Source organism: Odocoileus virginianus, chromosome 8 (assembly GCF_023699985.2).
Source record: "Odocoileus virginianus isolate 20LAN1187 ecotype Illinois chromosome 8, Ovbor_1.2, whole genome shotgun sequence".
Classification (NCBI taxonomy): domain Eukaryota; kingdom Metazoa; phylum Chordata; class Mammalia; order Artiodactyla; family Cervidae; genus Odocoileus; species Odocoileus virginianus.
In genome coordinates, this window is record NC_069681.1 from 4,918,514 (window position 1) to 4,932,750 (window position 14,237).

A 14,237-nucleotide genomic window follows, 5' to 3' on the forward strand; every position below is an offset into this window, starting at 1 on the left:
TGTCAACGTCTCCTTTGCTAAAACAGGTTGACAATAGGTTAGTGTAGGTCCAATGAAGATTTAAAAGTGCTTTGTAGATGAGTGTCAGAAGTCAACACTATCTTCAAATTGATAGGCAAGATGACCATTATGTTAGTCTCTAAAAAATAGACAGTCATTGGTTGAAGGAATTCAATAGAAAAAAAAAAAAACAAAACACCCTCTCTCTAATGACTTTACTAAAAGATGGCTTTAAGATAATGCCCAGTGGGATTTATTAAACAGAAGAATCACTGAGGGGAATACATTCTGAAGCAATGACTAAAATCACAATTAGCAGGTGCATTTGTAAGAATTTACCCACTATTGAGTGTATTGCAAGACTTCTCAGCATAGGGGAGTTAAGTTTCACTTCCTGACTGGCATGAGACCAATTCCAGAGGTTTCACCTTCCCCTCTGGTTTCATCACCAGGCTCCCAGCATATACTCTCACAGTGCCTCTAGACACCCCACCACACTACCCAAAGAATCAGAAAACTTGGATTTCCCGCATTGCAGGCAGATTCTTTACCATCTGAGCTACCAGGGAAGTCCCAATCTACATAAACTCCAACCTACTGTCAACAGAAAGCCAGTTATTCCTGAACTACTCTGGAATATCTGCCTCTATTTTAAGGAAGTTCAAAATGTTTGAAGCTTTAAACAGTGAGATTATCAAGTTTAAAAATATTTTCAAGGAAAAAGAAAGGTTTGAGTTCATCCTAGAAAAGAAAACTACCTTGGAAATAAAAAAGTATAAAAATGGGCTAAATATTTGTGCTTGACCCTTTATGTACATTATACTAAAAATGTAAGGACATGTACACATGTATATGCATACATTAATTTGGCCAGGAAGTTTGATTATTTACATTTTCATAAATATGGGCAGAGCCAGCCTTCCCTGAATTAAGGCATGTAAACCTTTATTAACCTTAATTTTTTTAAATATTTTCTTAATTTACATCTCTTACTTATATAGATGTATTTCTACCGCATTTATTACATAAGCAGTACTAACAGTGAAAAATTTGAAACCTGACAATAGTAGTGAAACATGATAAAGTATAAATATTATCCTTTTCAACAGTATTAAATATTTATCTACAGATTTAAATATGTATACTTCTTAGTCTTTTAAGAGATAATATTTGGGATTATTTTAAAACTAACATTTATTTTAACCTCATATATAAATGTGTATCTATGCATCATAAAAAAGTGAATAAAATGTATTATAAGAGCAACTTTATAAAGAAAAGTTTTTAGAAAATATGTTCTTTTTTTATTTTTTGAGTGTGACTTGATCAGTATAGTTATAGGCAACAGGTAATGCTTTAGAACATGTATATTTATTTTCTTGACTAAAAATATGTTCAAGCAGTTGAAATAGGAATTTTATTTAGCATGCTTTTCTATGGCCTTCTATATTTCATGATTGCACACAGCCTTAAATAACAAGAAGATGCCAAGAATAAAATCCTCCATGCAGATTTCTATATAATAGTATTTATTGATATTACAAAATTCACTCATAGAATTCAAGAAAAATTGTAGAAGTCACTCAAAGAACTTAAATAAAATTAAAAATCATCTTACTGTTACATTTTAAAAGACTGGTAAAGATGTAAGAATAAGACCTTAAAGATAATAAAGTACCATCTAGCTAATATTTTGAAAATTTTCTTGAAAACTAAGAAATAATTGTTAAAGAAACTATTACCTTATGAGCAGTTAGATCAGCTGATACTAAAAGTGAGCCTCAGGGTTCTAGTTCATATAGCAAAAATGTTATGACTTTTGTTTTTTTATTTATTGTAAAATAGAGAAATGCACAGAGATTCACACTGCAGCTGAGATTTTCAAAAGCACACACAAAACTAAGAATAAAAATAATAACATATTAAGAATGATAATAATTTGAACTTTAAACTCGTCTCCAAAGAAACTCAAACTGCTGAGTATCCACCTTAACTGCTGAGTATCTTTTAAAGTTTATCCCTACTTTATTCGTACTATTTTTAATATATAGTAAAAACAGGAAGCCAGCTTCCCTGGTGGCTCAGATGGTAAAGGATCTGCCTATAATGCAGGAGACCGAGGTTCAAATTTGGTTTGGGAAGATCCCCTGGAGAAGGGAATGGAAACCCGCTCCAGTATTCTTGCCTGGAGAATTCCATGGACAGAGGAGCCTGGTGGGCTACAATCCATGGGGTTGCAGAGTCGGACATGAGTGAGCGACTAACACTTCAACTTCAAAAACAGAAAGATATGTTTTATGATTGTGTATTCACATGAATTTGAAGTAGAAATTAAACCTATCTTTTAAAAAACTTTAAAAATGCAATTAGACAAGATAATTCTAGAGGCATGCAGTAAGATAGGGATATTCCCTTCCTACTAAGCCCATCACAAACCCTAGAAGTAGAGACGTATATCGAGTTTATGGAAATAAGTGCATTTACCTAATAAAACTGTTTCATCTTGGACTAACACTGAAAAAGATTCTTTAAAATCATGAATTAAAAAAAGTTATTCACATACTTTGTGCTTGTTACTGAAATGCCTACCATACCAGAGTATGAAGTTGTGAAAATTGAGGTCTTGAGAACTCATCCGGGCCCCAAGCCAAAAATCTCTTATATTAGAGAAGTAGGAACAAGACAGAAAACGGTTAATGTTGCTAGGAAAGATGTATTTTGTCTTTCACCCTTTCATTCTAAGATACTGAGTTTATTGTCTACATTATGATACTAGAGTCCTCTATGCCTCAATCTCATTTTTATATATTTGGATTGACTGAAGGTATTTTCATATGTTTAATTCACTTTTATTGAAAAGGCCATCCAGGTATATCAAAAGGATTTCCTCTTCCAGGATAAAAAGTCTAAAGTCAACCAGAATGTGAATCTTTTAAAATTGAACTGTAAAACACTGTGTAAGAATGTATTCCTTTCAAAAATTTATTTTAGTATATCTTATTCTGTTGGCTCAACATATTTTCTCCTATGACAGCATATTAAGATGACTACATTTTAGGTGCTATCAAAAAAAAAAAAAAAAAAAACTGAAAACACAGATGTTCAAACAAAACTGGAAATTCTCCCACCAGTGAGAAGTTCCCAGCCTGCTCCCTCTTGCAACCAGGACATCATTGAAAACATCTGTGGAAAATTTACCTGGCTACCTAATAAATAATTCTTGATAAGTCACCTTTAGCAGTAACTGTTGACAATTAATAATGACCTCCACTTGATTTTAGATTCTCATACTAAACTATGAAATAATCCACATGAAAACTGCTCCGATGAAGAGTGTTTTATAAATTTGTATAATGATCTATTTGTCTAACTGACCGGAAAATCTGTATTCCTGTTTTCTTCCAAATTACTTTTGTGGCTTTAAAGTTAATAAGATATTTCATTATAATAGTATTGTATTATGACTCACACTACTGAGGATGTTTTAATCACTAGTCAATTGTTTGAACACTTTATAGACTGACTTTACATGGGCTAAGAAACTTGAAGAAAATCTGCAATAAAATACCTTTCACAAACCACTGTTTTTACACCAGCTTACATGATTTTTCGGCATCTATTCTCAATAAAAATTCATGCTGAAAAATCTATAGATATTAGTCTTAAAATTTTAGAGCCTGCAACTCACACAAAATCTTTTGAGAAATTTTAATTTGAGTTGTACCATGAGTCTTATAAATCCCAAAGTTCCTAAATTTCATTTCACCACACTTTAACAGTGTATCTCAAAACTATGATTTTTTTTTTCCATTTCATCAATAGAAATGCACTGGTAATATTCTAAACAGCACCCAAGATGCTGGAAAATAAAGATAAACCAGACCCAATAGCTCCTAGTCCATGTGTATTCTGTGGATTAAAATTCTTCCTTCAGAAATACATGGGTTTAATAGTATGTTTCCTCAGCAGGCTGTGTTAAATAAACACACACTAATAAATGAACTTGAAACAAGAATATGGGATGCCTGAACACTTTAATTTGAGCATGTCACTTCAGCATAAAGTGGTTGCAGCACATTAGTTTAAAAAAGAAAGAAAAAAAAGCAAGGTCACTGTACTCAATTTACTCTGTTCCCCCTAACAGGCACTGAGAAAAACCCGACACACTTAAAAGGAAATTAACATATTAGGAACTTAAAAGGCATCCCTTATAAGACTGCAAAAACTCAGTAGAAAACAAAAGAGCCTGTTTTAACATTGTATATTGAGGATATTCCCAGGGCAGAAGAAATCTGGGCAACTGAGCCAGGTTGGAAACCATTTCAAGAGCTTAAACTTATCCTGTGCCTTTATGTCATGAAGTAAGATTCTGGAAGAAAGGGAATAGCAGAAAAATAAGGAAGTTTGCCTCCTTTGTTTTCTGTTCAAACTCTTTCCCCAGCCTTGTTTGACTGTATGTGTGTGTGTGTGTGTGTGTGTGTGTGTGTGATTTGCTCTGGCTCAAGTTTTACTGCTAATGAGAGGAATCATCATCATCTGTCCCTCGGGCAATGGCCAGCTTCAAGAACAGTATGGTGTAAACACTGTACAGGGACCCCTGTCCAGCAAAACCTCCTGGGTACTTCCACCCAAGATCGCTCCTCACTAAACTGATCAGGAATCAGACTTGCTGAGGATCTCACTGCACAAACTTCATTCTTATTGGACACTAAATAAGAATTCAACTCATAGTACTTGAAGTGGAACATTACGCATTAACCCTCTGTGATATCTTTTTAACTGTCAATGGTAAAACTATAAGAAAAGTATACAACAAGTGTATTTATAGAAATTATCAAAAATACCAGTTTTACACACAGACTTTCATAGAAACTATAATTTTTCATGGGAGAAATTTCTTGTTCAGTTGTATAGAGATCTCCAAAAATCACGATTACTAGTGTATAGTAAACACTGTAAAAAATGGGATTTAAAACTACAGTGGATACTTAAGTATTCAGTAGTGTTCAGTATGAGTCTGATTTATAAGGACATTAAAATATTATGATACTGTTTTGCTGAGTTTTATTATTCGTTACACTTCTGCTTAAAATGATAAGATTATGAAATTCTACTACTGTTTTATAATAATAAATGTTTTTAATAATAAAAAACATTACTGAGTCAAGTGTCACTAAAAGGTATTTGTTTTTTCAAAGCACAAACTTCTGAGCAAATTGTTTTCATTTACCCCAACCTAACTTTCCTCCCAAAATGTCACTTTCAGTAAACTCAATTTCAAATTGCAAGTATTGCTCATCCAGAGTAATCTTTAGCAACACACACTGATAAGCAAAAATTAAGTTTGTTTTTGTGATACAACTCCGTAGTAGATAAAGAAACTAGGTAGTAACTAGTTTCTACAGTCAACTGCTTTTGTTAGTCTAGCGCCCATCCTGGGTCAGTTAGGTTTTTTTCATATACCAATAATGTGAATCTACTATCTGATGTATATTAAATATCACTTAGATATACTGAAAATATGCAGTATGCAAACTAAATGCATCCTGGAATTCTCTTTTGGTACAGGTGCCTTTAGTACAACTTTGCCTCCTGTTTTCACAGCAGAGAATGAGACCGCCCCTCTATTGTATCTGTTCATCTCTCAATGACCGTAAGGAAACAGATCAGGAAAATCACAGGACAAAATAAATAGAAACTTTTCATAGATATATACAAGTCATATCTAGAGCCTATACTTTTTCAAGTTTCTCAAAGATCTTCAGAGTATAATTCACATTTCCAAGCTTAAGCTACACTAATGCACTGTCTGCAGTTTCAGCTGAAGAATTAATAAGATTTGTGTCCTTTAGAATACTTTTCAAAGAGAAGCACTGATTTGGGGGGTGGTGGTAAAAACTGATATTGAGTCAAGCTCTGAAAATTCTGACTGGTTGTTGGTTGCTATGCTGTACTTAAGTAGTTTGCTTCTTTTAAAAAGTAGTCAACTACTTAATATTGGGGAATCCATTTCTGTCTTTTGCCATCAGATTTTTTTTTAATGAAATACAAACATTTTAAGTGAATTAACTGAAAAAAAAAATGTTCTACTCTAGTAATCCTCTTTTGCGGAGAGAAATGCAGACAAGCAAAGTAAAATAAACTGTGAACACTGAACCCAGGTAACATTGTAAAACCTATAAAAAAAAATAAACGTTTAAAATGCAACAAAAGTAAGACATTTTACATCTTGTAGGTTTTTGACTATTCACATGGGAGGGGTTATATGTAGAATATATTGGTCAGGCAGTGGCCAAAGTGGAAATCCTAGTAAGTGCCCCTCTCATAGCAGCTGGCAGTGTGGCTCGTCCTGTTTCAAAGGTTTCAGGACAGCTCCCCAGGCCAACAAGAAAGTGAAGTCCCAGTGACGCTAAAAGTCTCCTACCTGAATTATGGACATCCGCGTGGCTGGGGTCTCGCTCGCGTTAGTCCCTTGCCCGGTGAAGCTGGTGTGGCAGCCCGCGTGGCCCTGGGGAACAGTCAGGTTGTTGGAGGCCGGTTTGAGATACATCACCTCGGACCGCGGCGAGCTGAGCGGCAGGCGCGTCTGGTAGTCGAAGTACATGGGGGAGGTGGCCAGGGAGGGGCTGCTCACCACATTCATGACGTTCATGGCGTTCCTCTCCTCCACCTCGCTCTGCACCAGCATGATATCGTTTTTGTTGATCTTCTTCTTCTTGCCCTTGCTCCCGCCCAGCTGCGGGTGGCTGTACTCGGCGATGCGGCAGTTGTAAGTGCGAATCTCCTTGTTTTCCCGCTTGCACTTGACAGCGATGGTGATCATGGCCGCTAGGAGGATAATGGAGATGGTGCTCAGGGTCACGATGAGCGGCAGCGACATGTCCCAGTGGCGCTGCTCGCCGTTCACCCGAGGAACGCCCTCGGGCAAGGAGCCGCTCACCGAGCGGATGATGAGCTTGGCCACCGCGGACAGGGTGGGCTTGCCGTGGTCCGTCACCTTCACGACCAGCTCCACCACTGGCGTCACGTCTTCCCAGAAGGGGTGCAGCGTGCGGATCTCGCCGCTGGATGGGTCGATTTCAAACAGGTGGTCGTCGTTCCCGTCCACGATCTCGTAGGTGAGGCGCCCGCTCTCGCCGAAGTCGCTGTCGAGGGCGCGCACGGTGCTCACCAGGTAGCCCAGGCCGGCATTGCGCGGCACCTGCAGCTCGGCTGTGTCGTTCTGCAGCGTGGGCAGGACGATCACCGGAGCGTTGTCATTCACGTCTAGCACCGTCACCCTCACCGTGGCGTTGCTCTCCAAGTGCGCGGGCGCCCCGGAGTCCTTAGCAAGCACCTTGAACTCAAACGCCTTGGTCTGCTCATAGTTAAAGGAGCGCAGGGCGTAAATGGCCCCGTTGGTGGGGTTCACGGACACGTAGGTGTAGATGGACACGTCGCCGATGTGCGAGGGCAGGATGGAATAGGACACCGTGCCGTTTTGGCCCAGGTCGGGGTCCTGGGCCAGCACCGAGCCCAGATACTCTCCCGGGATGTTGTTTTCGTGCACCTGCAGCACGTAGAGCCCCTTCGTGAAGCGAGGCGGGTTGTCATTCTCGTCCAGAATCTTGACGGCGAACGACTTGGTGGAGTTGAGTGGAGGCGAACCCCCGTCTCGCGCCACGATCGTCACGTTGTACTCGTCCTGGGTCTCGCGGTCCAGCGGGCGGTCGGTCACCACCGTGAAGAAGTTGTCGTAGTTCTCCTCCAGCTTGAAGGGCACGGAGCCTCCCGGGCCGCCCAGGCCGCCGCCGCCGCCCGGCCCGCCTCCTCCCAGGACCCTGCACTGCAGCTGCCCGTTCTTGCCCGAGTCTCGGTCGGTGACCCGCACCAGGGCGATGACGGTGCCGGGCGGGGCCGCCTCGCTCAGCGCCCCCTGGCGCACGGAGACGAAACCGATGGACGGCGCGTTGTCATTACGGTCGATGAGCTTGACCGTGACCTTGCAGTGGGCCGGGATGGGGTTGGGACCCAGGTCTCGGGCCTGCACGTCGATCTCCAGCATCCCGTTCTCCTCATAGTCCAGGTTGCCCTTGACCCGGATCAGGCCGGTCTTGGGGTCGATGGAGAAGAGCTCCCGCACGCGGTCGGGCACGTAGCTGCTGAAAGAGTAGAGAACTTCACCGTTGGGACCCTCGTCGGCGTCGGTGGCGTTCAGATCAATGACCACTGTGCCCAGCGGGGCGTTTTCGGGCAGCTCCACCAGGTAGGAGGGTGCCTCGAAGACGGGGCTGTTGTCGTTCGAGTCAATCACCTTCACGTTGATCTGCACTGTGGCGGAGCGCGGCGGCTCGCCGCCGTCCAGGGCGGTCAGCACCAGCGTGTGATGGTTCTGCTGCTCGCGGTCTAGTGCCTTTTGGATAACCAGCTCTGGGAACTTGGAGCCGTCGCCGCGGGACTTGACGTCCAGCTCGAACAGGCCGTGGTCGTCGCGCGTCAGCAGGTAGGTGCGGAGCCCGTTCTCGCCGGCGTCGGGGTCGTGCGCACTGGTGAGAGGGAAGCGGGTGCCCGGGGCCGCGTTCTCTGAGATGTCCATCTCAATCTGGTCCGAGGGGAAGGAGGGAGCGTTGTCGTTGATGTCCTGGATCTCTACCTTGATCATACAGATCTCCTTGTCATTGGCGAACACCTCGAGGGACAGCTGGCACTTGGCGTTGTGGCGGCACAGAGACTCGCGGTCTATGCGCTGCTTGGTGTAGAGGAGCCCGCTGTCCGCTTCCACGTCCAGCAAGTGCGGCGCCGAGTTCTCCAGCACCCGATAGCTGCTGGACTTGCTTCGCCCGCCACCACCGCCGCCTCGCTCTGCGGGCGGAAGCCCCGGCTGCAGTCGAGCATCTTTGCCGATGTTGCCGATCACCGTGCCGGCCCCTTGCTCCTCCGGCACGGAGTAGTTCAGGTTTTTGAGTGTCAGGGCAGGAGCCCATAGGAGGAAACAGCAACAGATGGAAAGGTACATCCCAGACCGGCGGGGTGTTGGCAGAAGCAGCCGGACTGGAGGGGCTAGCGGATGGGTGCGCGCCAGCTTGGGGCCCCGGGCGCAGCTTCCGCGCCCGACGCGAGCCACAAATCTCTGGATCCTCTCTTCCTTCCGCTCCCGGGATGCGGCACCCGGCGGTCTCTCCTTATTCCGCTCAAGTTCCCCGAACCTGTTGATCTACAGCATCCGCACTGGGCTGGGAGCAGCGGTGCAGCGGAGCTGCAGGGGCACTGAACAAGGCGGAGGCTCCCTGCGGCTGGGGGCGAGCCCGGGGCTTTGTCTCTCCCTTCAGGACTTCGGGTGACTCAAACTTGAGCGATGAGACCAGCGATAAGAAGGAAATAGCGTCTGGGGAGGGTGGTAATGAGCTGAAGAATCCGTAGGTTTTCCTCACTCCCGCTAGGGCGCTGCAAATCCACTCCAGCTTTTTGCCTCCGGAATACTCTTCACATTGAGTGGGGGAGGGAGCAGGGAGGTGTGTCTCTAGGCAGATCAGAAAGTGAAATCCTTACTTGTTTCTCTTCTCCAGTGATGAAATTGATGGGAATGAGGAACAACGAAGAGAGAGAGAGTCAGATATATTGAAGCTTCCCCGGAGCCTTGTGAAATGTCTGCTTGCTTCGCGGGTTGGTCTGTTTTCAGGCAGCGTTTTGCTGCATTTAGAGATCTAATCTTGCATTGGCGGCTGAGGCAGCGGTGGCGGCAGACTGCATCTCCAAGCCAAGGGTGTTTCTTTCTTTTTTCTTTTTCCCCCCTTCTCTCTCTCCGTTCCGAGCAGCCGAAGGGAGGGGAGGAAATGCAGCGCAAAGAACTAGTGTCCGGATTTGTAGTTTCCTCCCTCCACGAGGCTCCTCCCTCTCTTCCTCGGAAAAGGCTCTCCCCCAAGTCGAGGAAGCCACAGCCTGATCGGCGTTTGCGGTTTGAGTCTGTTGGGAGGGGGAAAATGTAGAGATGTATCTCCGCCTCTGTTGGTAGAACGCACTCTGATTTCTCTATGCTGAGCCAGTAGCCACCGCTACCATCCCATTCTCTGCCCGCGAGCAAGGACTTCTCTCCCTGCAGTTTAATTCCAGTTTGCTTTTCTTCCCAGGCGAAAGGAAATCAACAGGCAACTCATGGTTGGATGTGCAGATTTGAAGGGGGAGGGAAAGGCGGAATAAAAAGGAAGGGGGAGCTACCCTCCCAGTCCTCACACACACACTCTCCCTGTCTCTCGCTAGAAGGGAAACAGTCTCTGCATTCACAGGGCTGGGCTGTCAAGTGCCTCTCTTTTCTTTCTATTCAGCATCTCCTTCCAATGGCCCTGCCTCCCAGTCCTCTTCATCTAGAAAGGAAAACCTTGGCGAGGAATAAAAGTGGTGAATATTTGAAGCGAATAAAGTGCGGGCTTTTTCTTTTTTCTTCAATTTTTTTTCCTATAGTAGGAGTGGGCTGGATGAAAGGAACACATCAAGGTTTGGCGTGATGCATTCTGCAGTCTCGCTCTCACAGTCTCTCTGGGCGAGTCGCGAGGGCAGCGGACGAAGAGCTGCGGCCGCGGCGGTCCAGCCGGGGCACCCGCCCCGGGGAGCTACCGCCCAGGGGATGCTAGGCGCGGGTCTGTCTACACATTATCTCGGGTTCTCGAGGCGCCTCGACAAACGGGAATGACACATCCAGAAATGCAGGTGTTCCGATCTGCCGGATGAGTCAGAAGCAGCGGAACGAATCGAATTCACTCTCGCCTCATGGTCCTCCCTTCACAGACATTAGTTGTGGCTTCTTCCTAACGCTTTCTCTGACTCACTCTACAGAAAGAAAAGCCAGATTCATGTTTTGGGAAAAAAAGAAAAAGCGAGAGAAAGGGAGGGAGGGGAGGAGGGAGGTGAAGCTGAATCCAGCAGCACTTTTACTCTACCTCTTTCTGCCGGAGTCCGAGGCTCTGGAAAGCAAGGCGTCTGTTTTGCTAGGTGTTTTTATTTTAAAAAAGAAAAAAAATAAAAAGAAAAAAAACCTTCCCTTTTTGTTAGGCGTAAAGGAACCCCCAAATCTTTCAGAGACTTGGGTGAGAAAAAAAAGAGAAAAAAAATCTGGATTAGAGAGACTGTTCACAGCTTAGCTCCGCATAACAGTTCACGATTTTCCTGTCAGTGTTTTCTATTCACAAAGTCCAGTACTGGTGAGCGTAGTTAATTGTGCAGTCCGTTGTGGAGGCTTTTTTTTTTTTTTTTTCCTCCTTTTCTGTCACGGGTGGTCTCTTTCAATCTGGTGCCTGACAGGATCAGCTCACAGCCTGGGAAAGACGTGCGATTTCAAAGCAAATAAATCCATGTCTGCAGGCACAGCACCGGTGGAAAGGAAAGGTGAAAATTCAACAGTTGGAGCGGCGTCCCCCCGGCCGCCCTCCGCTGCCGCATCCGCCGGGCTCGCAGTCCCCACTCTCTCCCCAGCGCCTCTCGCTGACTGACTCTATTCACCTCACGCCGCCGCTTAAACATTGATACTGATTCCCCGCCAGCCAATAGGCGCGAGGCGCCAGACCCGGCCTCCCCGGCCCCGGTCCAATGGGAACGCCGGACAGACGGAGGGGGCGGGGCCTCCGGTCCCGGCGCCTCAGAGCCATTGATCAGAGCCGCGAGACCCGGCCCGGCCGGGCTGGCCCAGCCCCGCGCTTGCCGCGGCGGGGGCGCCCTGGGCCTCGCCGCAGGGCCCCCCGAGTCTTAAACTGCCGGGAGAAACGCCTCCTCCGTCTTCCTCTGGAAAAAGAATCTGAAAAAAAAAGTTTGACAGCGATTTATTTATTGTTTTATCCGATGTACGCGGAAGCCGGAATCGCAGCGTGCTTGCAGAATAAGATAGCTGCGGTCTTCCTGATGGACTTCTGCGCTCTCTCTCTCTCTCTCTCTCTCTCACACACACACACACACGCACGCACGCACGCACCGTACACTCACCCATACCTAGGAAGGCGTAGATCTTCCGGCTGCGCGTGGGACCCATCTAAATGAGGCGCAGAGGGGTGTGTACGTGTTTCTGAGGCAGGGTGTGTGTGTTGTGTTTTCAGCGTGTGTGTAAATGCGAGGGTGCTGGCGCGCCCGCGTCTGCCCGCGCCGGTGCAAACAAACCGCGAGCAACAGCAATCAATATGTAACTTTCTGCGTCCTCAGAGAAAAATCAGCGGTCCCCAGGGACCCCGGCAAGGAAAGTCACTTGATTATGAAAGTGCTTCAGAAGAAAAGCAGAAGCCCAGTGAAAGAGAGGCCATGTCTCCCCAGAGGAAAAAGTGCCTTTCCTTTAAGGGGAAAGGCTCACGGTCAATTCAAGCTTGGAGCTTGTTAAAACCCAAATCTAGCTAGTAATTCTTAGAGCTTTACCCTTTACTGTCGCCACCATCTCAGCCCAGATTCAAAGTAAAGCTGACATCCAAGTATTCACTCATAGTAGTTTTCGAGGTATTCTGTTTACCGTGATCTTGTTATTAAAGTTCCATGTGGAAATTTGAATGCTGTGTCCTTAAGACCAAGTAGGTGTTGATGACCATATTTGCCAAGCTTCTATGCGTAGAAACTGAAACATAAGCATGAAGGCAGATCAGTGGGAGATCTGGTACAATTCGTACTTTCTACCACCACCACCACCACACGTATATAAACAAACACACACACAAATACACTCGCGATTCATCTACTTTTTCTACAACTTCACTTCCTAATCTCAGAGATTCTTTCTCCCCAAACTATCATCACAAACATCCACAAGGGAGGACTTCTTTGTTCCTGATCCTGGTTCCTGATTCTGGGAAAGAGTTAAGAATGCAAAAGAAAATTGAAGTATTGAAATAGAAAAGGTGAGTGTTTTGATTGCTAGAGTATTGATCGCAATTCATAAATACTAAAGTGAAGTTGCCATTTATAAATTGTGAATGACTAACGTACAAGTCTGTAACATGAATCATTCAAGATTCAAAGAAATCAAATCCAGACCAATTACAAGAAAGTTCTGATGACTGTTGTTGGGATAATTGCTTAAAGATTCAGGTAAAGGAGCTATTATTTCTCAGAGGAGTCAATGAAATAACCTATAGTATGAATTTGCAGATGATTGGATCCAAAGTTAACCAGTTCTTTAAAAGACTATCTTTAAGAGTTTAAAAATGCAAAGAGGAATTCTTTACAGCCAGTCCTTCAAATCCTAAAATGTATTTGGATTTTGTGAAGAGGTAGTTTGTCATGCACATTCACTTGCTAGACAAGAGAGCTAGAGCTTTGTTGAAAGCTAGGTTATTTTGCCAAGTGAGTGCCTAACCACACTGCCCTGTGAAACATTTCTCAGGCAGGGGTTAGTACCTCTATCCTAATGTGTGTGTCTTGAAATCTGAGGTGTAGAGGCTTTAAAAGCAGCCACTAACTTAAGTCAAGAGTAGAGGTTACACATTAATTGATTAATCATTACTTTTTTTAAATATGAAAAATCTGGTTTTTTCCCATTGCTTACTCATTCAAGGAAATTCATAAAATATTCTTACTTGAGGTTTACAAAAGCAAAAACAAGAGAATGAAAAACTTCCTAGGACATGGTAATATGATTTATTGGTTATTCTTAATTTGATCTTCTATTATCCAAATGAGGGGAAACCCACAATGTCTCAAAAAGACCAGCACATCATCATAGACAACAACTTGCCCACCTCCCCTCCAAAGTAATTGTGTCATACCTCCCCCTAGTGTATGGAAAGAGAACTACCATGCTTATGGTGACTACCCCACGGTTTCAGTCAAGGGGAGCAAAACAAAACTACTGCATATCAGGTATCTTCTTCTTGTTTTAGTTGCTAAGTTCTTACGGCTAAGCCACCAGGGGAACCCTTAATTCTAATCTTTGTCTCATCCCTATTTCATTTTTAAAGGAAATTGAATCAAATGATACTTCCCATTGTTTGACTTCCCTTTAACCAGATAGAATTTTTAAAACTATAGCCACTCCTAATTTGTAACACAAATTCTATTTTTCCTAAACATTCTTTTTCTGTTTTCAATATCGTTTTTGAATAATTTCTTTTTAACTATTCTTAAAATACTGAGCTCAATTTAAACAAAAAGAAATTATGTAAGTATTGTTAACATTACAAAGATCCTATTGGCTTTTATACCATAAGAAGCTATGAACATATGAGATTTAATAAGGAATCCAGAGGACCATAAAGTTGAGCATAACTCATGATATCTAGAATCTCATATTTCTC

At 44.0% G+C, this 14,237-nt stretch overlaps 1 protein-coding gene across 4 annotated transcripts in view; it reads right to left on the bottom strand.

The window, feature by feature from the left end:
* Positions 1-11,485, bottom strand: part of PCDH17 (protocadherin 17) — a 113,202-nt gene extending 101,717 nt beyond the window's left edge. The window contains exons 1-2 of one of the 4 annotated variants that reach the window (XM_070471163.1): positions 10,914-11,483; positions 6,425-10,803 (exon numbers count right to left, since the gene is read on the bottom strand). In XM_070471163.1, the coding sequence (XP_070327264.1) occupies positions 6,425-8,995 (2,571 nt within the window). In that variant the 5' untranslated portion in view covers positions 8,996-10,803; positions 10,914-11,483. Of the gene's footprint in view, positions 1-6,424 lie in introns of all 4 variants that reach the window. The other 3 variants (XM_070471164.1, XM_070471162.1, XM_070471165.1) reach the window with 3 other exon arrangements.
* Between the last annotated feature and the right edge of the window lie 2,752 nt (positions 11,486-14,237).